The sequence below is a fragment of the Equus przewalskii genome, chromosome 7 (assembly GCF_037783145.1).
Source record: "Equus przewalskii isolate Varuska chromosome 7, EquPr2, whole genome shotgun sequence".
Taxonomy (NCBI): Eukaryota; Metazoa; Chordata; class Mammalia; order Perissodactyla; family Equidae; genus Equus; species Equus przewalskii.
In genome coordinates this window covers 40,405,174-40,431,548 of record NC_091837.1, presented here as the reverse complement: position 1 = coordinate 40,431,548, position 26,375 = coordinate 40,405,174, and the positions used below count along the sequence as shown (strand labels likewise).

At 49.0% G+C, this 26,375-nt stretch overlaps 1 protein-coding gene across 3 annotated transcripts in view; it reads left to right on the top strand.

The window, feature by feature from the left end:
* Window positions 1–26,375, top strand: part of CABLES1 (Cdk5 and Abl enzyme substrate 1) — a 106,330-nt gene that overhangs the window by 63,387 nt on the left and 16,568 nt on the right. For 2 of the 3 annotated variants that reach the window (XM_008523297.2, XM_070629683.1), the window contains exons 4-7: window positions 4,598–4,675; window positions 22,990–23,086; window positions 24,328–24,484; window positions 25,589–25,692. In XM_008523297.2, the coding sequence (XP_008521519.2) occupies window positions 4,598–4,675; window positions 22,990–23,086; window positions 24,328–24,484; window positions 25,589–25,692 (436 nt within the window). The remainder of the gene's footprint in view (window positions 1–4,597; window positions 4,676–22,989; window positions 23,087–24,327; window positions 24,485–25,588; window positions 25,693–26,375) is intronic. The other variant, XM_070629682.1, reaches the window with a different exon arrangement.

The following is a 26,375-nucleotide window of genomic DNA, read 5'->3' as shown; positions in this document are numbered from 1 at the left end:
GATTACATCTGCCAAGACCCTATTTCCAAAGGCCACATTCACAGGTACCAGGCGTAAGGACTTCAACATGTCTTTTTTAGGAAACACAATTCAACCCGCAGCACCTGCCTTTTTAAGTGTGTTCCTTCTTGCTTCCTGGGCACGTAGGGAAGAACTACAGAATTTGGGAATGCGTTTCTCCGTGAGGTCCCAGTGCCTATTGTGGACCCCTGGGCCCTGGACGCCCCTGGGCTGTGTTCATGCTTCACTGTGCTCATCCACCATTGTTGTGAATGTGATTTTCTTTGGTCTAGCTTTTGAAGTGGATTGCTTGTTTTTATGTCTTTAAGAGAATATTCTGCTATAATGGGATATTCCACCTGGAAGAGGTCGGACCTTCTCACAACCAACAGTCTCTCCACAGTTCTGGAAATAGAACAGGAAGCCAGTTTTTGGCATAAGAGGGAACCCTCAAGGGTCCCGGATGGCGTTAGACATTGCCTGCTCAGACGTTGTCGGCACTGGGCTGAGGGGTTGAGAGGCGATCCAGTGAAAGTGGTCCATGGCGCTCTGTCAACTCTGGGGCACTTGTGCATCTCCTGGCTGTTCTGAACACTCGAGAATCTCAAGGGCTGAGTGTGGATTTGGAAGCTTTATGGCCGGAAGCCATAAGTTCCCTCATACTAGAAATGCTTTCCCAAGCAAGGAAATGAAGCTACTCGAAGAAGAAGGTTAGCCAGTATTGCAGCTGCAGAGCACTCGCACTGCTTCCTGGAAACGTCTGGAAAACTCTGTATCCTGAGGCAGCTCTGCCCACATGGGCTGCAGCCCTGGGAAGCTTTCTCTTTTGCTATGCTTTTTTTCCCCTTTGGCAGAGTTTGTATGGAAATGTGATCTTTAATTCCTTAAAGACCCATCTCTCTGGAGTTAATTCCTCTTTTGAAGTCATAATCTTTTGGGTAATGCTTTCTGGTCACCTTGACTCCAAGTAAAGTTATATGTCACAGAAGGGGAAAATTATGTGGCTTTTGCATACCATTTGAGCATAAAAGAAGATAACTACAGTGGTTGGAGGCCATGATTTGGGAGTGGTCAATTTCTGAAGCCCCTTGGAAATGGCATTTGGGCGTCTTATGTCATTCTTGACCTCTAGCATCTGAGTTAATTCTTCCACAAATACAGAGGCACTCTAAGGATTTTCTTCTCGGGCGTTTCCATCGCGATGGATGTTCCCTCGATACTCGTAAAGAGCAAGTTTGCAAATTCACAGGAACCCTCTCAGTTCTGGGCACAGCTGTTGGTCACGTGGGACCTGCCTTTAGATTCACGCTGCTCGAAGTTGCTGGTGTAGGAAACAGAGAAGACTGAGACCTCACCGTTTATTGATACCTGCCTGCTCTGGATAAGGCCCGAAGTCCCTCCCTGATTCCAGAGCTACTTCAGGAAACACAGAAGGTGTGTTCTTGGGGGCCTCTTTGGCTATTTCCAGCTCCCCAGGACTTGAACAGCTGCAAACCTCGTACAGAGCTGCCATGCAGGTCTCTGCTCTGGCTTCCTCCTCTGGCCCCTGCAGAAAGTGGGAGTCTGTGGGATGCAGCTGGGCCCGAGAATGGAAGGAAAGTGCCCAGAGATGTGGTGCTCCTTGCTTACCTCTTCTCCCTACCCAGCTGCTTGAGATCGGCCACCCTACTGGAATTGCTGGGAAACAGTCCACATTCATAGTTGCTAAACTTGACCTGTGCGTTAGAATAACACTTTTGTCTGAATGAGCCGTCAGCCTCTCCTGGAACTAGATGGTGAGGACCACACAGTGTGAGCGCTCAGTTTAACAGAACAGTGCAGCCCATTTACTAATAGGCGCATTGTGGTCAAAACTTGAGAAAGAATACTTCATTTCACATGCACTTATATTCTCTCATTTTCTTGTTCTATTAAAAATGTCCAAACAAATTCGGTCTGTGGGAAGGAAGGACACGTTAGCACTGAGTAATGAAGAAAATGCAGTGACACTAAGCCGGTTGAGTCTGTTCAACACATTCTTCCTGTGTTGCAGAAGATGTGACACATGGATGTCAAGTGACACGAGGAATGAGTAGTTCCAGGCTTTTCTTTTGCATGGATGGTGGGGGTTGGGGAGTATGGAGAACTGTCCTTCCTTCTGGAAAGGGGCCCAGGCTGAGCAGAGCGGGAGTAAGAGCTGCCGGGGGCTCCAGCAGCTCTCATGTCAGGGCTGTTGTGATCGGTCGTCCTCTGGCCCCCTCCCCGTGCCTTGCCTGGTGACCTGCAGGCCAGGCTGGAAAGCCCCCCTAGAAAATCTGGATGAAGGCAGACTCCTTGGTGTCCAGTCAAGCCCACTGTGAGTACCCAGTCAAACCCACAGGAGCAGACTTTTCTAGTAAGTCTTAAAAGCAAAGCATTGAGGCACGTGGTGGTAAAGAGCACAAGTTCAAATCCTTGGTTGGTCACACCTGCTCGTGCATCACCTGTGGCACGTCACTTACTTGCCTCGTCAGGTACAGCATTTAGAATCTGGCGTAATTGACACTCAGTAAGTGTTACCTATAATTACGTCTGTTTACGTAAATTTACACAGGCACCACAATGCCAGAAGCTCTGACGCTCATCTCCGTGGGCGAGTGCCCGAGCAGCCTGGCTCATTCCAGCAGCTGCTGTGCTCATCATGACTTCTCTAACTCCTGGCCCCCAGGCCTTGGCGGTCCACTCTGGATGAGATGCTTCTGTCCTTGCAGCAGCAGCCAGGGTTTGGGTTTGTGGTATCTGGTGAGAAATATCTCCCTTGAGAGAGGAGAGATACCTGTGTGTGTGTTACATCTTTGTAGACAGGCCACATGTGTCATCCTTCAGCGTCCATGTAGCACGGCCTGTCGCATCTTAGCAGGCCTGTGTGTTTAAGCACAGAGGTCTGCAGAGGTTCAGAATCTAGGTACTATGCTGGTAAAACTTACTCAACCAAGAAGGCAGTTCCCACTGAAAACAGTTCATATTTATTGCAGGTGTATTCTTTGCCAGGCACCTTTCCAAGGGCTCTCCCACTGTGGACTCATTTATTCTTTACAGCATTCCAATAAGATAGTTACCGATTTTATCCTATTTTTTTAGATGAGGAAACTGAAGCTCAGAATTAGTAAGCTGCCTGAGGTCATACGAAGGTGACAAAGCTGAGATTTGAAGCTGGGAGTGTTGCTTCGGTCCCATCGGCCACGGGAGCGGTGAATCACTGTGGAATGAACAGCCAGCCACGGTGCTGGCCTCCTAGGGACAGGGGCTCGGGGCCGCTCTGAAGCACGGCATTGCCCAGGCTGCGTTCGTGGCAGCGTGGCCGTGTGCTAAACCCTTGGACTCCCCGTCTAAAAGAGGAGGGCGACAAATGATTAGTGGCTTTGTGATCAGTGCACCCCAGCAAGTGGAAATAAGGAGTGGAGGCAGCTCTGAAAGGAAACAGTGAAGGGGGCTATCTTCTGGGGAGGTGACTTCTGAGCCAGGTTTTGAAGAATAAGTAGGAGTTCACTGGGCATACCAAGTTGGACACAACGGGCAGCAGAAATAGCATGCAGAGGACAGCGGTATGAAACAGCAAGGGTTTAAGGTGGGGGTCCTTTCACATGGCTGGATGATAAGTCGCAGAGGGAAATGCCGTGTGTGTTGAGACCAGAGAGGCAGAAAGAGCCAGAAGACAGGGCCTGGTGTGCCACCCCAGGGACCTACTTTATCTTGAACGGTAGGCAATTTAATATCCTAGTTTTAAAGCAGGGTCAAACATCCCCAGCCCTGATGCAGTTAGTGGTGCTGTTTTTTCCGTGGTCTTATGACGGTTATTGAAGGAACAGATACAAGTCAATAAGCTCCATATCTGATGGGTATTGCCATTGCGCTAAAGAATGTTGTTTTCTTGATCTCCTCCGCTCGCTTCTCCATTTTTCATCAGCAGTTCTCTTTGGCAAACGTTATTCTCAGATGCCAGGATAAGTACTTTTGAGAGTTTTTTTTTTTAATGTTTTTTTAAGTGGCCTTTGATTGCATAAGAGCACCGTGTAGAACTGTTTCCAGTGGTATCTTTATAGCAGGAGTGGAGGCTAAGACTGATTATGTAATTGTTCCCTCAATTTATTCTCAGAACCTAACAAGCTGCCAGCATATGAAAAACCAAATGATCATAAAGACATCTGAGTGTCCTGCCTGCTCACGGTATCTGGCACTATTGCTCTTGTATTGTCTACTACGGAGTAGAAGTCAGTGGTTTAAAAATGGCATGATTGTTGGCTCAGCACTGGGCACCCCCGACTCGTAGCTCTGTCTCCCCATCTTGCGTGTACAGCTCACAGCCAGCAGCTCTCACCAGGAAGGATTCACGTGCACTCATTGGAGACCCTGGTTGGCGTCCCGCGTGTTAACATCTGGATAAGGAGAGGCTGCGTACTTCTGTGCTGGGGTTGAATTTTGCAAGGAGCACAGAATACCATCTGTTCGAGGAGGTGGTGGGAGTGGGCAAATACTGCTTTGAATTCCACAAACGATTAATTGCTGAAGAATTTTTTTTAATTTAAATCTTTGCATTTAGTTAGTTTGTTTGTTGTTTGTTTTTATTTTTATTTTTTAGAATAGTCCTTGTCAGTGGCAGAAGATCCTTCTGTAGTATATTTTCCGTGCTGCCGTATCGTGACAGTGCCCAGGCTGGGTATGTATACGCATGCTTGCTTTGTGGTGCTCTGGGTGAAAAGCGCAGACACCGTGTGCGTAGTGTGGCTGCCCTTTCCATTTCAAAACACTTGCCTTACTTTGACACTGCAAATTCAGTACTTGTAAATTTGAAAGAAAAAAAATTCTGCTTTCTTTTCAGTCAGAAATCTTCCTTGTAATTTTGTGTGTGTGCGCATGTGTGTGCACAGCGTGTCCTCACCACATTGCCTGCTGTTTCTTTTCTTTTTGTTTGTTTTTATTGAAGTGTAATTGACGTACGGTATTATATTAGTTTCAGGTGTACATCATAGTGATTCAATATTTATATACATTACAAAAGTGCTCACCACGATGTCTAGTTACCATCTGTCACCATACAAAATTATTACAATATTACTGACTATGTGCCCTGTGCTGTATATTACATCCCCGTGACTTATTTATTTTATAACCAGAAGTTCGTACCTTTTAATCCCTTTCACCTGTTTTGCCTGCCCCCACAACCCCTCTCCCCTCTGGTAACTACCAGTTTGTTTTCTTTATCTATGAGTCTATTCCTCTTTTGTTTGTTCCGCGTATAAGTGAAATCATATGGTGTTTGTCTTTCTCTGTCTGACTTAGTTCATTTAGCACAATACCCTCTAGGTCCATCCATGTTGTCGCAAATGGCAAGATTTCATTCTTTTTTTATGGCTGAGTATATTCCATTGTCTATGTGTCTATTTTGTCATCTCTTCCAATTCTGTAAAGCAAGAGCAATATGGGGCCCGCCCCATTCCACAGGGCCTCACTGGTTTTTGGAGAAAGGTAGGTCAGGAAAGGAATCAGACAAACCTTGTGGCCATCCTGCCTCCTTGCACCTTGGGCTTGGGGCTGGAGACTGACCAGCAGTTGGAGCAGAGTGGTACCAGGAGCAGACCTGTGTGATTCACCACAGGCCAGAAGCAATCTCACCTCTCTAAATCAACAAGCCCCTCCCTTTGCTCTGAAAAAAAGTAGGTAAGTGAGGCTCTGTCCTTCCAAAGCCACCTCTGAATCTCGATTCGCTTGTCCCCTCACCAGTTCACTGCATCCAGCGTTTGTTGTCAGGGAGCTGCTGGTATCTAGGGCAGCACAGTTCACTGTGTCGGATGCTTTGTGGGATGTCAGCTCTGGCCTCTGCAAACTAAATGCTGGGATGGCCTCCTGGTCATGTGACAGCCACACACTAGCACGCATGACCACTTCCCTGTGGGAGGACAGTGTGGCCCCTCATGCTGATTCACCGTGGATTCATCTCCCATCGTCTTCCATGAGCTCTCCACCATCATTCCCACTCACATTGGCCTTCCCTTTCCCTCTGTAGATCTGTCCGACTTCCACCCTGTTCAATTTACCATGGTCCTTGTTTGTACTCGACACCATACGCTCCACGGGTCGGGATGGAGCATGTCTTTGTTCATGGATTCCTGACTCGGTGGCTTTTCAGATGTGTGCCTTAAAGAGCAATAATAGTCTTACTGTTGGTTGAGCACTTGCTTTGTGCTTGTCCTCTTCATTATCTGCATCTCTATGACAACTTTGCAAAGGAGGTGTTCTAGGAAAAGTAACAGCAAATCCTGCAGCTCAGAGCTTCACGGACGACCTGGGCGTGGCCAGCGGGCTGTCCTCAGGAGACTTCACAGGGAAGCTTCCCTCATCCTGTCAGCCTCCGTGGTCCTAGATCTGGCTGCACCTGGGAGCAGGCTCATCCCCTGGAGACACTAGCTTAGACCAGCTCCCAGACCAGAGGCCAGCTCATTAACCTCATTATAAGTAATGGCCCCAGAGCCCAGAATATTTGAATGTGACCAGTGCATGAGCACACTTCCAGGGAGTCTGAATCACCGGTGGGAGGCTGTCTGCAAGCATGAGCTCTCATGGCCAGGACTGGCATGGGCACTGCAGTGTCTGCCTTATTTTTCTGGGCTTCCCTTGCTGACCTTTCTGATTGACATATTCTTTCCTTAGCTATGTTCCCTTCATTCGTTGATTGAATGCTTACTGTGTGACTAGCTACTGGGAGAAAGGTAGGGGAACATGGACCTGGGTCCTGCTCTCCTGGAACTTACAGCCAAGAGAGGAAACACACTAAAACTCACATGTGATTGGTTCCTCCTTTTAGTAAAGGCTGAAGACACCAAGACAATCTGGCTTCTCCATGCTTTCATCTTTGAAGTGTTCGTGTTGGCTTCCTTCTCAAAGGGTGATCTTATTTCCAAGCTCTGGGGTCCCCTCACTCTGGTACCCATATGCTTATCCTCATTTCATAGAGGAGACTGCTGATCCTCAAAGGTTAAGGTCTCAAACTTTGGGCAAGAACGGGAATTTGAACCCAGGTCTGTCCAGCCCTGGGATTTTCTGTGACCCACCCTGGCCAAGAGGCAAGATGAGCTCCATATTCACGGAAACCCATCTGGGAAATGGAGCTTTCGTGATAACTGCCTCCAGGTTCCTGAGGCTCCCAGGGTGCCTGTGTACAGATGCAGCGTGGCGCCTGTACACAGAGAGGTGGGTGGGGCCAGCTTGTGAGGACCCTAGATTTCTCACAGCGAACGAGAGTGGGAGTCAATATGGGGAGCTTGGGAGACTGACAGGTTTTTGCCTGGGCAACTCGCCTACCCTCTGTGAGCCTCCATTTGTTCCTCTGTAGAATAGGGGTGGCAAGTTACTACCTTGTGTCGTTTAATTTGAAGACCACAGCATTTTATGCAAAGCCGATAGGAGTACGTTTTAACTTTAATTACCCAGGAAGGAACCTCTCATATTATCTCTGTTTGACATCCTGGTGGAAATACGTGGCTCTCACATTTTAACACCACAGGGAAGTGCCAGCTGGCAGCCAGGGTGCTGGGAACGGGGCTGTGTCAGTGCCCAGGTCTCCTTCCCAGCGGGAAGGCCTGTGTCTGTCAGGAGGATTACCCTGGGATCACCAGCAGGGTCAGCTCTTCTGCTGGTTGTCCCAGATGAAGAAGCAGAATGAGTGTGTGAGCTCACGGGACGCAACCTTTTACAGCTTAGACAGGAGTAAACTCAAACTCGCCTTTCCTTCCGATTTTATGGATGAGGAAATCAAGGTGCAGAAAGGTTAATTTTCTCTAACAAAACCCATAATCGGATCCTTGGTACTTGTTTCTGCAGCATATTCTGTGAGGGTACTCACATAAGAAACTGAGCACAATTTGAAATATCATAATTTAGCAGCAGGATTAAGAAGCACTCTGCTTTTTAAATTTCTTAATGAACAGACATTCTATTTATGAATAACTGCCATTTATCATAATTTACTAATTTTTAGGAAATAGCTATGCTCAAATAAAAATATTTATACTACTAAATTATATACATATATTTTTTAAACTACTTCAGTTCATGCACATATTAACTAATACCTTTCCACGGTGGAAAATTCCTTTACTTCTGCGCTATAGCTCTGTCTCTGACCCTTGTAAGTCAGAGACCTTCAGGGATGGGAAGGACTTCAGAGATGATGTGGTGTGGGCCCCTGCTCCACAGCATGGGTGCCTGAGGCCCCAGGGGTGAAGCCGCCCCGCCCCCGGCAGAGCCAGCAACACTGAAACCAGGCCTGTGCCCCCCAGCCTGCAGCCTTTGTGGATTCTAGCGCCCAGGTTTCTGTTGTACTTAGGCATGTGGGCCAGGCCACATGTGCCTGATTCTTCCAGATAAGCACGTACCCCCTTGCTAAAGGGGATACTGCACAGTTCCAGCTTCATCACAAGAAAGTTTTAAAAACAGGAAACTCAGAAGTTCATCCACTGTGTACTGGAAGCCCCTTTGCGGGGAAAGCCTCGTATCAGGACAGCCTTATCTCTTTCCGGTTTTGTTTTCTGGCTTCTCATGCTGCACTGGAGCTTCCCAAGTCCGGCTCTCACATCTTGGCTTATCCTCCCTCCCACCCTGACCCCAAAGCTCTGTTCTTGGTTTTAAACTGAACTGAACGCTTATTTTGGCTCCTGACATCAGTTGACCAAAGCAGACAGGCCAGTCTTAGGAGAAGTTTTATCATCCATTCATTCGTTCGTTTACTCATGTATTAATTTATTTGTCATTCAAGTCATTTCTTCTGGCCGCAGTGAACATGAGGCCCTAATGGAAGCTGGGAGGGTGCAGGGAGGAGTCAGACCCGCTCTCCAGGAGCTTATCATCAAGGAAGGAAGCCAGACATGTGAACAACCAAACCAAGATGACTGGGGAGCCCCAGAGAGGCGCTGGAGGGTACCTGCCCCCAAATCTTTATCAACGTCCACATTTACAATAAATCTACAGTCTTCGGTCTAAGCTGAGGGTCTGTTAGGTAAAGTCTCTTTATCCCCACCCATCCCTCCAAGTGCATCACTGTCGCTGCCCACCTCCTATGCAGAAATTCAGGTGCAACCACTGCACAGTGGAGTTCGTTCATTCACTCCACAAAATCTGTTGAACCTACTTGTGCCAAGAGCTGTTCCAGGCGGTTAGGGATACAGAGGTAAACAAGAAATGTCTCTTTCCTCATTATCCTCTAATGTTAGGAGACAGAAACAAGTAAGTAAACAAACTAACCATCAAACAGAAGAGCAAACAATTAAGTGAGTTCTAGGTAGTGTGTGGCTGGAGCACAGAGGGAGGAGTTGAGTGAATTCAGATGAAGCGATCGGGGAGTGCTCCCAGAGAAGGTGGCTTTTCAGCTAGACATAGACGTGTGAGGTCTTAGAGAAGTGGAGAAGGATATTCCAGCCTCAGCAGTGACTTCTGAGGATGTCAGAAGATGATCTGGCCCATTGGGAACGTCCATGCAGAATCTGTAATGCCTGACGTGCTGAGAACTCGACACAGCAGCATCCACTCTGGAATCCCATTGCCAACCAGCACCCCAGGGTGCAGGCCTGTGTAGTGAAGGGAAGGGAGAGGGGTGCAGACAATGAGCTATGTGGGGAGACCAGGTCCTGGATGTCACTGTCACAGGTCCATTGCTCAGCCTTTCCAGTGTCAGTCCCCTCGTTTGTACAATGCGGGGGTTGACTGCACTCTTCCAAGGATCCCACAAGCTCAGATAGCTAGCCTCTGTGTTCTCATCTCTGTTAACTTCGTTAATGTGGAAGCCACACGTCTTCTTGAATAAGGAGTTTATGAATGGGACATGCTGTTCACACTCCCATCCACCAATGATCTGCTGCCTCGAGAGCTCATATCGACATAATTATTCTCTGTCCAGTTTTTAAATTTTTGAGTTTTTTTTAAATATGTAAATCTGGTGACATTTTGTAGTTTTATTTGGCACATTGTTTGCTGGTGTGGGCTACAAGGATGGGGCTTAATCAATCTGGGGCTGCAAACAGTATGAAATGTTTGGGGTCTTTGCATGCCACCAGATTTATATGTCTAGGCTGACAGTAGGGTTAATTACAAAGTGGTTTCTAGAGCTTCTGCGTGAAGCTGACTGCCCTGGTTATTTCACAACTGCTGTGGGCCTCCACTGTTCTTCCCTGCCTGGATTTATAGGTAAAAAGGTGTTTGAGAAAACAGCACATTTCCTTAGGACCAGTTGATGGTATAGTCAGACATTTGTGTAAACATAATCAATAGAGGCAATAACTTAGGCTGGGACATCAGTGGTGCTTACGGCACCAGGCGCTGTTCTCAGTTTGCTCATTTACTCTCCTCAACAGCCTCGTAAGGTAGGTTCCACGATGGTCATTTCACGGATGTGGAGGCTGAGATCGGAGACGAGGCAGGCAGGCTGCAGGCTCCGTGGGTTCTCCTTTGGGGGCCAGCCTCACAGGGCCAGTCCCTGAAGTGCTGATGCTCCCTTCACCATCCTTGCTTTGGGGCTGGACTTGCTGGCTCAAGACCAGCAAGAAGTGGGTGGCACGGGCTGACGGGTGTGTATCTGGGTGAAGGTGGACCTCCATGTGTGTGCCACAGGAAAGCCGCCTCCTGGGGAGGGGCCACACTGCTAGGTGGTGACCTTCCAAAGGCTTTGAGGTTTCAGTTTACACTGCAGCCTCAGCTCCTCAAGGACAACTACAGGCATCTTTGGGCGGAGTCTTGGGTGAAAAACTATCTAGTTCTCCCATCTGGGTATTGGTTGACTATGGAATAGGAAGGTGTGGGGAGATGGTCACCTTCTCCAGGTGTCGATACGGTGCAGACACCTGGCTGCGTGCAGACATCACTGGTTCTTGACCCTGAAGTGCTGCTGGCTCGCGTCTCCACACACCTTCACAGCTACGCCCAGGTCACCCCACAAGCACCGCCAGGAAGCAGTTTAGGGACTGGTAAGGGTCTTCCTCCTGTCTTTATACTCTACATGAAAAATGCTTCTCTTTAAGAAAGTGTGACACGCAATTACATTGGAGGATCGTTATTCACAGCGCCAAACATGTCTTCACTTTACAAGAGGATTGGTGACAGGGCTTTTTAAATAATGAGCTTGCTTGCTTGCTTGCTTTCTTAGTAAGCGTTATTTTATTTCTTAAAATAGTGTTTGATTTACAGACTTTGCTCATGTGCAACGCTTCAGGAAATCATCTGTTAGATAAAATGAGGTGCTTCTAATAACCGTCCTTTGTTGCTGTTCCTTCACTTTAGGAATTCAGAGTCTGGCCTGCTGCATGAACCCACAGTGGCTCTGATGGGCACAGAAGGGTGGGATACGCTCAGACAGCAGGATCTTCACTGACGGGTGGGGTGGGGGACAGTGGAGTTTGGATAGTTCACAGAATGTCCAGGAAAGACAGAGCAATAAGTATAGATACCCAGAAACAGTTGAGTAGGAGGCAGTGCAGCCAGGACAGACATACAGCCACCCCCTGGGGCTTCTCCCATGGAAACGCCGCTGCTGATGCTTCCACCCTACAGCTGCCAGAAATTCTGATCTCCCCCGTTTGTTACCTCTGCCTCCACGTTTCACATGAGGGCTTCTGCTGTGTGGAACCTAGGCCACCTGTGGGAGTTTGGGAACTGTAGTTGTTGGCCATCCTGGGTATTGTGAGCCAGTCTGTGGTCTCTGCCACACTGGTTCGCTGAAGAATCAACCTGTCCCCAACCTGGGAGGCCACCAGAGGACTCTACCCCCAACCCAGCATCAGCTTCAAGAGGGAGCCCTCAGGGAAGCGAGGGTCCGTAGAAGCTCAGAGGGTCCCCTCCCTCCCCCAAACATGCTTCCCTGGGGGAAGATGCTTTCTAATCAGACTCCATGGTATCCAAACCTTGGGGCTCTGAGTTCAGTCAGGCCCCCAGCTGAGCTCAGCCACAAGCAGCACCCCCACCCTGCAGCCTGCCCGCCCTGGGCTGGACTCTGGCCTCTCCTCCAGGCAGCCTTCTCCGGCACCCCGCCCAGTCCTGATGCCCCACCCAAGGCCCCGCTAAGAGTTGCTCCTGCTCTCTGCTGCCCTTTACTCAGGCCTGTCAGAGCACTTACACATGTCTGTTAACCTCCTTGTAACTTGTCCTCACCCTCTTAGAGGGTGTAGGTCGTGTCTCAGATCTCGAGCCATCGCTCGCACTGCACAGTAGGCACTCTTCTTATATTGATTGAATGGATGAGTAGAGGCGGTGTTTCTGAGGACTGTGCCTCCAGGCTTTTGAGAAGGGCTACTTTTGTGACTGTGTCACTGCCCCAACAATGGTGGCTGCCCTGCCTCAGTGGGAGCAGGTGCTGTTTCTCAGGAGCCCTCAGCCTGGCCCCTCGTCCCTGTGAGCATGTCCATAGAAATGGCGGTGCTGGACGGACTGTCAGAAGGAAGGGCCCAGAAGGTGCTAACAAGGATGAGGTGACATGGACCTTGGGGCACTGCTTTTCTGTGAGTAACTCGGTCACACTCACAATGAAAGTTGCTAAGCCTGCAGTGATAGGAGGGTGTCAAGGTGCAGCCAGATGCAGGTGCTAAGCCCCATCCAGGTCCCTAGACCCGACCTGCCCAGGCAGTGTCTGCCCACGTCAGCTGCACAGTCTGGGCAGCCCTCATTTGGCCTCACCAGCACATGCTGTGCTCTTTCCGAGTCGTCACAGACACTAACACCCTGAATGTTAACCCCGAGAATGCCAAGGGCCCTTCGCTGAGGTCACACCTGGTTCTGCAGTCTCTGCCCAGGCTCCTTCGGAGTTGCCTGGCTTTCAGTGGCCTTGATCAACTCAGGTTGCCGGAATGGCGCCAGGCCGGTGTGATGTGATCAAAATGTGAATAACACCCAACCCCATTATGAGCAGATCAACATGTAGTTTTCCTTTCATGTCCGCTGCTTTTGCTTCAAGCAGGGAACGTCTCTGGAGTGAATCCAGGATAGAGTTGGAAGAGGACACTTTTCCCAGCTCAGTCCTGGGGGAGCCTTATCTTGTCACTGGAGCCCCTCCCCATGTCTGGGGTGAATTGAAGTCCCTGCCTTAGTCCACCTTATCGCCACCCACCTGCACGCACATGCGCACAGCCTGGCCCTTGCTGCCCAGCCTCTCTGTGCCCCGCATGGCCCTCTCTAATCAGGTGCACATGCTGGGAAGATGCTGGGATTTACTGGCATGCTTAGACTGCAGACTGGCTACAGGGTGTGCTCACTCCTTTCAAATAACACAGCAGCTAAGCCCCAAGCCCCACTAATCGTTCCCAGGATGGGTTGTATTTTCATAACAGCTGGCCTAGAGGCTGAGCTCGATGAGCAAACATCTCTTCTGAGGACATGGAAGCCCTTCCTAGACGTAAGGGCATTGCCACTTCTCCTTAGGGTGTCCCGCAGCTGATGCATTAAAGGAGATCTGACTTGGAAGATTCACCAGGTCACATGGGTTCAGTGATGGGGCGCTCCTCAGCTCCAAAGGTAGACTTTAGAGCTAGAGGAACTTAGAGACTGTCTAGTCATGTGGTCTTCAGAGTTCTTTTTTAGCTGAAGAAACCATTCTTCCAACACAGGTTTACATAGAATGCCGGTACATAAAAAAGCTAACCACAGATTTATTCCAGAAAAGTGGGAGTGGGGCCTAGAAGCCCACTCGTCTCTGCTCAGTCCCTCGTGGCCCCAGTAGGAAGACCATCCTTATCCATTGCTGCCGTCGGTGCCCATGGGCATCTGAAGCCCTGGGGCAGTAGGGCGCATGGGAGAGAGCTGGTGGGCAGGCAGAATCCTCAGTCCCAGCAAGGTAACCAGTCTTGATGGTCCCAGGCTTACTCATCTGTAAAATTGGCTAGAATGTCAACCTCAGGGAGTTTTGAGAGTGTTAAATGAAACATTCCATAGGAAATTTTTTTGAGCCCCCTGCCAGGCTGCAGGAGATTCTCATTAAATTTTTCGTTTTGGGAACGTTTTGTCCAGTCACGGAGCTATTTCTTTGCTCCCTCTAGGTCTGCCGCAACTCCACAGATCTCAGTCCGGGTCACAATGAGTTTAGCCAGCTTTGGGTTTCTACAAAATCCAGGGATTCATCCTCAGATCTGCTTTTATTTGGTCTTTAAATTGTTTTTCTCTGGTACATGCTTATTAAAAAAACATCTGGAAAGATAGAGAAAGACAGTCTCTGTATGACTCCCCTCATATGTGGAAGTTAAAAATGTAGACAAAGAGAACAGATTAGTGGTTACCAGGGGCAAGGGGGGTTGGGGGTGGGCACAAAGGGTGAAGGGGTGCACCTATGACACGACTGACAGACAATAGTGTACAACTGAAATTTCACAAGGTTGTAAACTATCATAATCTCAATAAAAAGTTAAAAAAATAAAAATAAAAAAATCTGGAAAGTACGTAAAAATAAAAGGAAAATAAAAATTGCTCAGCCTCACCTCCTAAACAAAGCCGTCATTAACATTTTGGTCTGCTTCCTTCCAGTCTTTTTTCTCCTAGTGCGCTTGCTTGGATGGACTGTGACGGGATGCTTGTTTTGTTCTTTCTTTCTTGCCGGTGGGACGGAGCTCTGCCACATCCCACCTTTCAAAACCAGCCGTTGGAAGCTGGTCCCTGAGAAAAGGAACAGATGCTGCCTGTCTTTTCACTGTAACCGCGACATCAGACCTTGCCGTAGCTGTAAACACTCTTCTTATGTTAAGCTTGTAAATTATACCGTTTTCTGGGAAGAGTCCTTGAACCAGCTCCTCTTCTCAACCAACAGTTGCCAAGGCCAGGCTGAGCCTTTTTGCCTTTTATCCACATTAGTCACTGCCTTCTCTTTCCTAGCCTGGATTTGTGGTTTGGCTTGGTGACCCTCCGCTTGTAAAATGAGTTGCAAGCAAGATTCTTGACTTTCTGAGGAGGCAGGCAGCACTTGATAAACAGCTCATCCACACCTCTGCCTAAGACCACGCCCTCCTCCTGCTCCTCAGCCCCCACCCTGTCCTCTGGGCTGCTGTGCCATCACCATGGGCCCAGGAGTAGAAAATCTGGGAGCTGCAGAGGAATCTATGGGTTCAGAATTAGAGAGAGGGAAAAATTGTGAAAAACAGGAACAGCTTAGGAGAAAGGATTCTGGAGTCCTGAGAAGGAGAAGGAGGGTCAGAGAGGGAGGAGGAAATAGCGCAAACCTGACCTCCTTCAAAATGTTGCTGAGGGTCAGCCCCAAACCAGGAAACCCTGAAAGAGACTCGGCTTTCTCCTCTCTCTTTGCCCTCTTTCTCCCTCTGATCAGTTGCTCCTACAACCACAGCTCTTGCTGGTACTGTCCAGCTAGTTCGGTGACATTATAGGGTAAAAGGGCGTTATGTGGGCTAATCTCCATTTACAACATCGTGTCAGTGGGAAAATGCAGTCCAAGTTCTAGAGGGCCAACTCAGAAGCTTTTGGAAAACAAGCCACTGGTGAGTGAGAGACTGCAGGCATTGGACTGAGGGCCAGTCCCAGGGCTGTCCCTATGCATAAGGGGACTGACACGAGTACCCAGATGCCCTTTATTTCTTGAAACATAACGGACATCAGTAGATAGTTCTGTATACATGGATCTGATCAAAAGGAAGTAGGGATGAACCCAGCTAACTTGTGATTGGCAACTATATAAAATAACCAAGCTAGTGATTCCAGCAAAAACCAGGTTCTGTGATGTGTGTGTAGGTGCAGACCCCTTCATATAACCATTCCTGATTGAATGACAGTCGCTGGGTTAGTTTACTACACGTGTATCGGAGGCCACATGCTGAAGAAAATGGCTTCCCCGTGGAGCACAAGGTATTCCTGGGGGTGTGACTTCAATTAGCAACTTCCATGCAGAGTGTATGTCCTTAGCTTTTGGCACTGGGGCATTTCAAATGAGGTCATCCTCTTGGGTCCACTTCCTGAGAGTTGATCGTTTTGCGACACAGAACAGCTTCTTCTATTCTTAGAGAGGGGAGGGCCTCTGAGCCTAAATGCTCCCTGCCTGGCTCTGGGCCAATCCCCACTTCCTCTCTACCCACTCTCCCCAAAAACGTCTCTTTTCGTTGTGGAAAATTACGCATTCACAAATTGTATTTCTTTCCTCACACCAAGCATATTCCCACACAGAGACAGATTCTGGAATGATCTCATGGATGAATCATGCCATTATCCGACTGTTTATAGGAGCTGCCTTTAGACAAAGATTTTGCTGTAAGCTACATTAAGGCCCCTTCATTTTCTGCCAGTTGCCCTTGGGGGGATGGCTTATCGAAGAAGTGCCGAGTGTGAGGGGGACAGGACTTCTAGACTAAAAGCTGCTTTGATTTCACTCTTTCCTGTCAGCCCTGGGCCTTGTTCCATTGACTGTGAACTGTGGTGGTATAATGTTCTGCTCAGATAGGAGTAAGCAGACCCAATCCAAGATGGCAGCTGAACTGTATCTGAAGAGGCCACAAATAGGCCTTCTTAAACTATGGTAAATGCCTGTGTCGTTGAGTTCCAGTGGGTGTGGATCTCTTAATTAAAATGAGCTCATAAATGGTATTTCCTTTCCTAATCCTGCTTTTAAGCTTTACTTTCTGAGCAGCAAATCTCTTTTTTTTTTTTTTGAAGCATCTGGAAATCCTGTTAATATTTAATTGGCTTTTAAATTATTTACACACCAAAGTGTTCAACCTATTCTTGTCCTTTAAAGAGCAAGTGCCCAGTGGAGCTCCCAGCTGGCATTCCACGGTTTTGAGTTTAGAGCACATTAGAGAAATGATCCAGGATGGAAATCAGCCCATCCCCATCTTAGAAGCAGAAAGCCCTGGAAACTCGTCAGTTGATCACACACACACGGTTTCCATCTATTTCCCAGGTGTTAAGTATTTAAACCTTACCTTTTTTATTAAGACAAATATTGGTTCATTAATCATATGCTCCCTAAGGGAAGGGCCCTGGCTAGAACTTGTTATCTCATAGGGAATCTTATTCCATCAGTTCCATACATTATGGCTCAGTGAACTTCGGGAAAGGAAATGAAAGATCATTTTGCCTGTACACTAGGTGAAATGAGGAGTTGCCCATTGTGTAGTAATAGTGACCTAGGTAACCCCCTTTGGGCACCAGGATATCTGGATTGGCCATCTGCTCTGACCACATGACTCCACAACTGTGAAATCAGGTATATTTGCTTCATGCCGTGGGAGCCAAAACTAAGACAGAGGTCCAGGGTGTTTCCAGCCACGAATTACAGGCTTTCAAGGAGAGCTACATTAAATGAATAGTGGTGCCGTCCTATGAAGGATGGGTTTACACCTCTAAACAGAACCACCCTATGTTTCTGCTCCTTGCCTAAGGTATGACTGCGCCTTGGCTCTCTCCCAAATGCATTTTCATCCCCTGTCTTAATCCCCTCCCTCCAGTCCTCTGCGAGCCCCTCGCCAGTCCCCCGTTAAGTCTTTTCCCACCCACCCCCCCCATCCCCATCGGCCAGCCTGTGTAGAAAAATCTTTGTGCTGGGTTTTCAAAGTATATTGCCTACAGCCTCTGCAGCAGTTAAGACACCTGAATAGAATGAGAAATCAGCTCTTGTAGCTAAATAGGTCTGAGCTGCAGCGTCACCCAGGACTGGGAGAGAAGGAATCAGACCGTTCCCTGTCCGTTGGATCCTTACCAGTGGTTCTGTTAGTGCATCTGCCCCAGTGAGGTCTTTCCTATTACCTGACTAACCGAGCTCATCTCTCAGCCCACCCTGCAGCGTTTCAACCTGGACGCACAAAATTGGACAGTATCCACATGTGGTGTTTGATCTTGCCTCCATCCTATTTTTAGAAGGAGGTGGAACATAAATTTAATATTTGAACTCTAGATGTACCTGGGAAAAAATAATCTTCTAGGCTTTTCAAAGAAATTGAAAAGTCCAACTTCGGTTTGCTTTTAATTTCTTTCAGTTGCAGGTCCACGTTATCCAGCTCAGTCTCCTGGTACTGGAGGGTTAATGCTGGCATTTGAGCCAAACAGATATTTCTGTTTTCATACACCATTTTAATGAGAGTTCAGAATAATGATCTTAGAAAGAAAACATCAAGATTTTATCACTGCTCCACTGGGACTTCTTAATTCTTTTTCACTGGAGTCTTTTAAAGCTTCCGTTCGGTGAACCAGGGACACCAAGAGTCCCTTTCTCTGGGCGACTCCCATCCCATGGGCTCCCACAGCAGTGCAGCATCCAGGGCCGTGAGTCTCTTGCTTGTTTGACACTCACACTAAGACCTGAGCAGTTACCTTATCTGTAAATTAGGTGGCACGATGTGAAATCGCTGCTTGTATGGGACAAAATGGCAATAACAGCAATTTCATATGGCTCGTGTTAATGCAAGGTTTCACTGACACTTATGAGAAGTGTCATAGCTAGAGAAGTTTGTCAGCCTCTTGGTGAAAGATATATTTTTCAGGTCCCAAGAGTCTTAATATATACCAATTCAAAGCTGTTAAAAGAAACTGACATTATGGGAAATAGCTTAGGTGAGATCCATTTTCCATGGATGTCTGACTGTGCAAGCAATGTGTGTACACATATGCTTTTTTTTTTAAAAGATTAGCACCTGAGCTAACATCTGTTGCCAATCTTCTTCCTTTTCTTCTTCTTCTTCTTCTTCTCCCCGAAGCCCCGCAGTGGATAGTTGTATATTCTAGTTGCAGATCCTTTTGGTTGTGCTATGTGGAACACCACCTCAGCATGACTTCATGAGCGGTGCCATGTCTGCGCCTAGGATCTGAACCGGCGAAACCCTGGGCCACCACAGCAGAGAGCACAAACTTAACCACTCGGCCTCGGGGCCAGCCCCCCACATATGCTCTTGTTTCAGTCCCACCAAATGGCAGCCCCAAAGTTAGTGACAACCTCTCCCTTAATCTGAGGCAGAAAAACAGGGAAGTGTGCCCTCAGCTGCCACCACAAAGCAGTCAATTTTCTAGAGCTTTATGATATTTATTACCATGTCCGTGAAGTCTTTGAAGTGCGAACAGAGCAGGAATGAGTGCACCAGCTTTGGTGTGCAAGAAATATTTCTTCTTTTTTAAAAAAATCTACTTAATATGAACAATTAGCCCCCCTTCTACAAGGCCGGAGGGAAATTCAAACTTAATTGTCACTGGGCACCCCTCCTCCCCCCCGCCCTGGATTGTCCAGAGGGCCTGGAGTCTCCTGAATGCCTTGGATTGGGGAGCACATGCTGTTCATTGTTCGTTGGTGCTCTGGCACCACCGAAATGCCCATTGTCCCTGTCCCCACGGCCTTCAAGGCAAAAGCTGCTCTGTGCTCATGTAGGATGTGAATTTTTCTTGCGGCTGGGAGCGCTGTTCCCAGGGTGCTGATGGGGTGCGGGGCATGGGTCCTCTTTGGTTGTGGACCCCACAGTCATCATTTCCCTCCCCACTGAAGATAATCCTGCTGTGCTTGCTCCTTCTACAGGGTCCTGCCTCTCCCCACCTGTCTGGGAGCCCTGACATAGTCTCTTTAGTGAGCTGGGGCCTGGGATGCAAACATCCCCTGAGGCAGTGGGCAGAAAATGGGGAGAAAACTGGGAAATGAAATCCAAGTCACTAAGTATATTGTTTATGACTGTCTTGCCACAGGAAGTTGTACATTAACAGTAGCCAGAGTCCTCATGGGTAAGCACTAAGGCTTGCTTAGTCCAATACAGTAGCCACTCACCAAATGCGGCTATTTAAAAAATCCAGTTCCTCAGTCCACTTGGCACACTTCCAGCACTCAGTTGCCACCTATGGCTAGTGGCTCCCATATTGGACAGCTCAGAGAGAGAACGCTTCCATCATGGCAGGAAGTTCCACTGGACAGCGCTGGTCTGTAATGAGCAGTGTTTTTCCAGTAGCAGTTGAGGGTGGACCCACTACTCTCCTAGCTTATTGTCTTACTCGGCTTGGCCTGAGCTGTTCAGAAAGTAGAATGATACAAGTGAAGAGTCAGAAGAGTGACGGCGGCAGGAAGCAGACCGGCACAGTGTAGTCCTTGACAGTTGGTTCCTCTGGTTGGATGTGGTGGAGCTCTGTGGCTCTTTCTCCTCTGTGTGGTCCAAAGTGTCCCTGAGGCTCTTGGGCGGTCAGCGGGTCTCAGAACCCCTGTTTCTTTAAATAGGTTGAGAGCTTATCTTATGGAGAGGAGGCTTGGATTTCATGTGAGCACATAAAGTGTGTGTGGCTCCCTTTTCTTTGGAGGAGGCATCAAGAAGAGGATGTGGAATGGGCTGGCTGCTTTGGTTCTGTGCACTGGGATGTGTGCATTTAGCAGCCAGGGACTGGCTGGCAAAGGCAGGGCTGCCCAGGGAAACGGTGAGCCTGTGAGCAAACAGAGACGGGAAAAGGGGCACAGTGGAAAAACACCCACATTCCACATCGTCTTTATGGACCTGCACCCACGAGCCAGCAACGAGCTGGACGACCTCAGCTCCGTAAGCCGTTCTTTAAGCATCTGTATGTATCAGACGCTGTGTGGACAGGCTACAACGTGGGGTGAGACTCTGTTCCTGCCTGCAGCCAGCTCTCCACGCAGGAGCGCTCTTAATATGGGCCTATTTTATTACTCCTCACTGCATAAAGACATTCCCTGTTTTTATATTAATTTCAGCCCTGAATGACATTGTCTGGCAAAATGGAAACAAGGAGACGATTGTGTGGGAGTTGGGAATCAGAGGCTTGTGCTTGCCAGGTTTGCTTTGGGCAAGCCAGAAGTCCGTGGAAGCATGTGCCGGGGGTCCTTTAATGAAACTCTAGGCGCTGCTGTCTTTGTACCAGCTCCCTGCCTGGTCCTCCGCAGTTGGGCCCCTCATCCTGACCCACGCAGCGTTTTAGCCTCATTGCCTTGTTCAGATTCTTGCTCCGTAGGCATCTCCCTTTGTTAGTGCTCTGATGCATTCATCGGCTCTGTCCTTAATTGCTTGAGGAAGTCTTTTGATTGCCGCCCTGGACGCTCATGTCTGAGGCGGGGCAGCAAGGCGGGCGGTCTCTGGTTTGTACCATCCTGAGGTTCTAGGGGCCTTGCTGAGCCCCGCTCTGCTCCAGCCTGCTTGGTCCTTCCAACTGTGCATTTGAGTTCAGTAACTGGAATGCAGATCTCTCTGTTGGGACGGCATGTTTATAAAGTGATGTGACTTAAATCATCCTGGACCCTCCTAGTCCTTAGTGAATGTGGTCCCCAGCAGAGGAGGCACCACAGGAGAACTCAGACACGTCCCCAGAGGACTTCTGTTGCTAAGAACGTTTTTGGAGCTCTCAATGGGATGGTTTGCACATTCTAACAAAGTGTTTACAATTCTATGAGTGGCTGTCCTATTTTATACTGTCCTTAAGGGGTGAGTTTGATGTTTGAAATTACCTGAAGTCATTTACAGTCATATCTGGTCCCCAGTTGGGGGGACCCTGATTAAAGTAATATTGTTCAGCGTAAAAAATTTACATATAAATATAAAGTTGGAAGACCAGGATGAGTTGGTCATTTGCCTTTTTCTGCATGCCTTTAATGCTGATTTCCAAAAGGGCTCCAGAGAGTCGTGGCCATGGCAGCACCACTGCCTCCCCAGGAGACTGCCTTACAAATGTGCTGCTTCCTGGGTGCATGTCTTTGGTACTTCTTTTGATAGCTGTCATTAATCACACTCCACATTATAGGTAGGATTAGGGAGCCAGTTCATCCACGGACACCCAGAGACGAGGATGATTGGTCCAAAAAGTCAGAGAATCCCTGTTTTCCACCACAGGACACAGGGCTTCTCATCTCTCTTCTCCCCACTCACCTGGCTCCCTTGCTCTCTTTCTTTCTCCTTGATTCCTTTACCTTTGGCCCAGAGAGTCTTGCCTTCATATTTTGCTTAGGTTATAGGAGACAGCTGCTGAACACGGGGCCACACAGCAAGAATACTGTCGGCCTGAGCCGGCTTCGACTAACGAGCGCTGTGTGTAGAGAGAAGGTGGAAGATAGTCCTTCCCAGATGTGGCTGCAGTTTAGACTCACCTGGGGAGTGTTTCACACTCATTACCAACTGAATCAGAGTGTCTAGGGGTGGGAGCCAGACAGCAGTAGGTTGTCAGAGATCCCCAGCTGATTCTCATATGCAGGCAAGTTTGAGAACTACTCTGAGGAGGAGGACTGTCCTTTGAAAATGTGAGCACTTACCTCTGAGCATAGCCACAGCCAGCCAGACTTGCATCTCCGAGGCAGTGTGATGTACTAGAAACAGCACTGGTGCAAAACCAGTCTCTACGACCTACTATCCTGGTGACCTTAGCAAGCCATTTCCCTGCTCCGAGCCTTGTTTTTCTCATCTGTGAAATAGGAAAATAATAGCAATACCTGTCTGATAGGGTCATCTGAAAGAATGAAAGAGATGATGTATGGAAGTCTTTGTAAATTGTGAAATGCTATAGAAATGCTTATTATTAACACTGGAGATTATTACTCTATAGAAAGATGCTCATTTTCTAGGTGGGTTGGTAAGATAGCTGGGGTAATTTAGTGGCATTAATTCTTTCATTACCAGCAATAAACCTGAGAACTGTTTAGGACAAGAATTTCTCTCGTCTGATAAAGGGGGTGACAAAGAGAGGTGGTCTCTCTCACTTTAAAAAGAAACCAGCAGCCAGAGCCTAAGAGAACCATTGTCCCACCGCGCCCAGGGGATGCTCCCTGGCTTCCTGTTTACTGACCAAGAGTGGAGGGGTCTTGCTGAGTGGGAAGGGACATATCTTCAGGCTTTCTGTTCAGTTGAAGTTTGTTTATCGGAGTGGGTGGAACTGCCCGCAGAGTGTTGCTGACAAGCCCCAAAGGAAGAACAAAGGAAGGTCCCGTTGGCCAGGGCCCACTTTGTCGTTTTCATTAGTGTGACTGTGGTGTCTCGTGCAATAAACATCATCACGTCCCTTTTGGGTGCAAACAAAAGCATTTTTTCTTTGGCTTGTCCTCCCCAGGGATTTGAAGTTGGATGGAGGGAGGCAATCAGCAGGTGCCGTGAGCTTGAAAGAGATCATTGGCCTTGAAGGTGTGGAGCTGGGAGCTGACGGGAAGGTAAGCCCGCCTGGCGTCCAGTCAGAGAGTTTGTGCCAGTGCCGCACCAGTCAGGAAGCAGAGGCAGGGTGACAGACCACGAACCTCGCTCGTGGTGGAGGAAGCAGGTGTGGGGCACATTCCTGGGTGTGTGATGCCAGCCCATCCCTGTTCCCCCAGCGTGCAGACAGAAATCCACCAAGCCAGGGAGTGAATAGCAGCACACCTCTTTCTCTGCCTGCACCGTGTACAACGGAATGGGCGGGACTGGCCAGTATCTCATGCACAAACACACGCGTGTGTGTTCCAGGACGGTGACGCGTGGTTTGAACATGCGAGCAGCATTCCCACTACTAGGAAGTTTTTTTGGGTTCCCATGGTGCTGAGAGGCTACGAGACCCTCAGTCGATAGTGACCACCGGGCAGCAGGGCTGTCACTTTCCTCTTTATCCACAATTCAGTGAGCTACTGGGTTGAAGTCGGAGGAGTGAAAGTTGAAAGATGAATTTGACCTATTTTTGCTCCATCCAAACAGTCTTCATAAACTACTGTCCCAAAACCTGTTTATGGAGACGATAATGCACATGCTCAGAGAATGCAAGTGACTGTTTGGGAAAGCATCCCAGAGCTGTTTACTTGCAGGTGAAGATGCAGGGGTGGCAAACCACCTCCCTTCCCCGAGAATAGCTGGTCACTGCTGTGCTCCACTGTGACATCAGCTCTGACCTCACAACGTAGAGGTCCGTGAACCGCATTTCCCCACTCAGGTGAAAAGAAGAACACTTGTTCTGTCTTCATTCCTCAAGCCTGAGTGTTCACATAGGAATGAGGGAGGATGGAATGGAAATGAGCATAGAGATAGCATCTGCCAAAGGAACGGATCGGAGCCACAGTCTCTTATCAGAGACTCTTGGGGCCTGACGTGTTCTGGAATTCTGCACTTGGTGCCTCTGTACTGCAGACACCCCAACAGCTTCTGAGCTGGGACCTCGTTATCAAACACACTATTGTTTCTGCCATGTACATGAATATTCACTCCAAGTGGGATAAATTAAAACTATGCACAGCCTCACGTCAGTTCAGGTTAGGTTTTGGCACAGCTGAGTGCCGCAATAAATTTCGTTTTTCACATCTCATTGGATTTGAGAACTGCAGATCTGAGACTGTCGACCTGAACCTGGGGTGGCAGCATAGCTTGGTGACAGTGCCAACCCAGCCCTGGCTGGGAATATTCACTTGCTGTTTTCGTCTTCACCTTTTAGACTGTTTCTTACACCCAATTTCTGTTACCCACCAATGCTTTTGGAGCCCGGAGAAACACCATAGACTCCACTTCCTCCTTCTCCCAGTTCCGTAACCTGAGCCACCGCAGCCTCTCCATCGGCCGGGCAAGCAGCACCCAGGGGAGCCTCGACACAGGTAAGCTGGGGCCTGGCTGGGTCCGGGGAGGCTGTGGCAGGAGGTGTGGGCTGGGTCTTCCTGTGTGCAGACTGGACGGCAGGTGGCCCTAGAGCATGAGCTCTTCCCACGGGCAACGTGAATTCTGGACAAGCCCCATTCAGGCCGTGCGGGCTCACAACCAGGCCACAGGGGGTCTCTCTAATGAGGTGCTTCAGTCGCCAGCCCCCAGGCTCCCACAAGGAGAAATGTCAAGGCTGTCTGTACCATGCAGACGTGGCTGGACTCCCCAGCTTCTCTCTGTCGCTCAGCTCCTCACCTCAGCCTGGTTCTTGCCTACATGTTCGTAGCACTCAGATTTGGCTTTTCTTCAATTAATTGGGTCAGAAAGGCAGGATGAGGTGTGAAAACTTCCTCTGTGATTTTCATAGTGAGCGGCCTGCTCAGCTGCTGAAGACTTGCCTGCCTCCAGCTTTGCCTGGGCAAACCTTGGTACGAACTGACACAAGGGAGAAAGCTGTTTGTGAAGCAGTGTTACTTCCTCTCTCAGAAATTCCAGGTGACTGTGAGGTTCCTTAGGCCTGTCCCGGGGCTGACTTCAGAAGCACTGGCCGAATGTTCCGGCTGCTTCTGGTCCCTTGCAGCTGTTTGCATTGGCACCCGCTCTGATTTGTGTCATACGGACACAGTAGCCTGCCCAGAAGCGCTCACACCAAAAACGGGCTTCTTACCCGGCACAACTTGAGTCAGCTAATTTGATCGGCAGGTTCAGAAAATTAGCCTTTTTGGTGCCACGTTTCGTAACCTGAGTGTTCACCACATCTTCCATGCTCTGTGTGGTTTTGTGCTCTCCCAGGTCAGGGAGATTAATATGTAATTTTCTAACAAGGAAGAAACGTCAGAAGGTTCAGTATTTGTTGAACCCCTTTGCGGAGAGATGCACTTCGTTGGCATGCAGAGACGTCTACTGAAAGGCAGAGCGAGCCCGTGCCCCTGAGCTGGCTGGGCTGAGCCAGCCTTTCTCCCGTCTGCCCTTAGACTCGCCATTTGCCCAGGTGCTTCTGCTGCTGCTGCTTCTCTGGAGGCTCCGGGGCCCCTAATTATCACTTTGCATGTGGTCCTTAGGCAGTGACCTGGGAGACTTCATGGACTATGACCCAAATCTCCTGGATGACCCGCAGTGGCCTTGTGGCAAGCACAAACGAGTTCTGATCTTTCCTTCATACATGGTGAGTAGCGATGGGGGGACAGTCGGTTCGCTCACCCCTTCGGCCTCCGAGGAGTGGCTTGAAGGTGGCAGGCTTGCCTTAACAGACGCTGCTCTGCTTGGGATTAGGTGGCTTGTTCAAACACTGCTCTGCCTGAGGGACCTTCCTGAGGACCCCCCAGTGTGGCTTGCTTATGGAAGGATCAGCGCGTGCTGGTCCAGGATTCTGCTGGTCACCTGGCCCGGGTACACCACTTCAGCTACCATCTGCGGGTCAGCGACCCTCCCCTCTGAGGGACACACCGGAGCTTATACATCTACAGACCCCACTAGGGGAGGACCAGGCCCGTCAGCGGCAGCGCCGAGTTCCAGTTCATCCATGTTTGGAGTTCCTTGGTGACTGTAGGCCTCCACACGCACACCAAGCAAACATTTGGCGCTGGGCTCTGGATGACTGAGTTATCTCCTGGGAAAATGAAAGTAGGGCAATGTGGGTGTTAATGCAAGACCTTTCCTTGCCGTTTTCATTTCACGGACTCTTACTGTTTTTCCCTTTGTGCAATTTTGGTTTCTGCTTTTGGCTGATGACTATTTCCCACCACTCCAGGCCACTGTTTCGCCAGACGCCAGTGGGGCCTGAGGGGGTCCCGTACACTTTCTTCGGGCAGATGTGCCCTAACTTGGAGGCAGGCAGAGCCTGGGCTG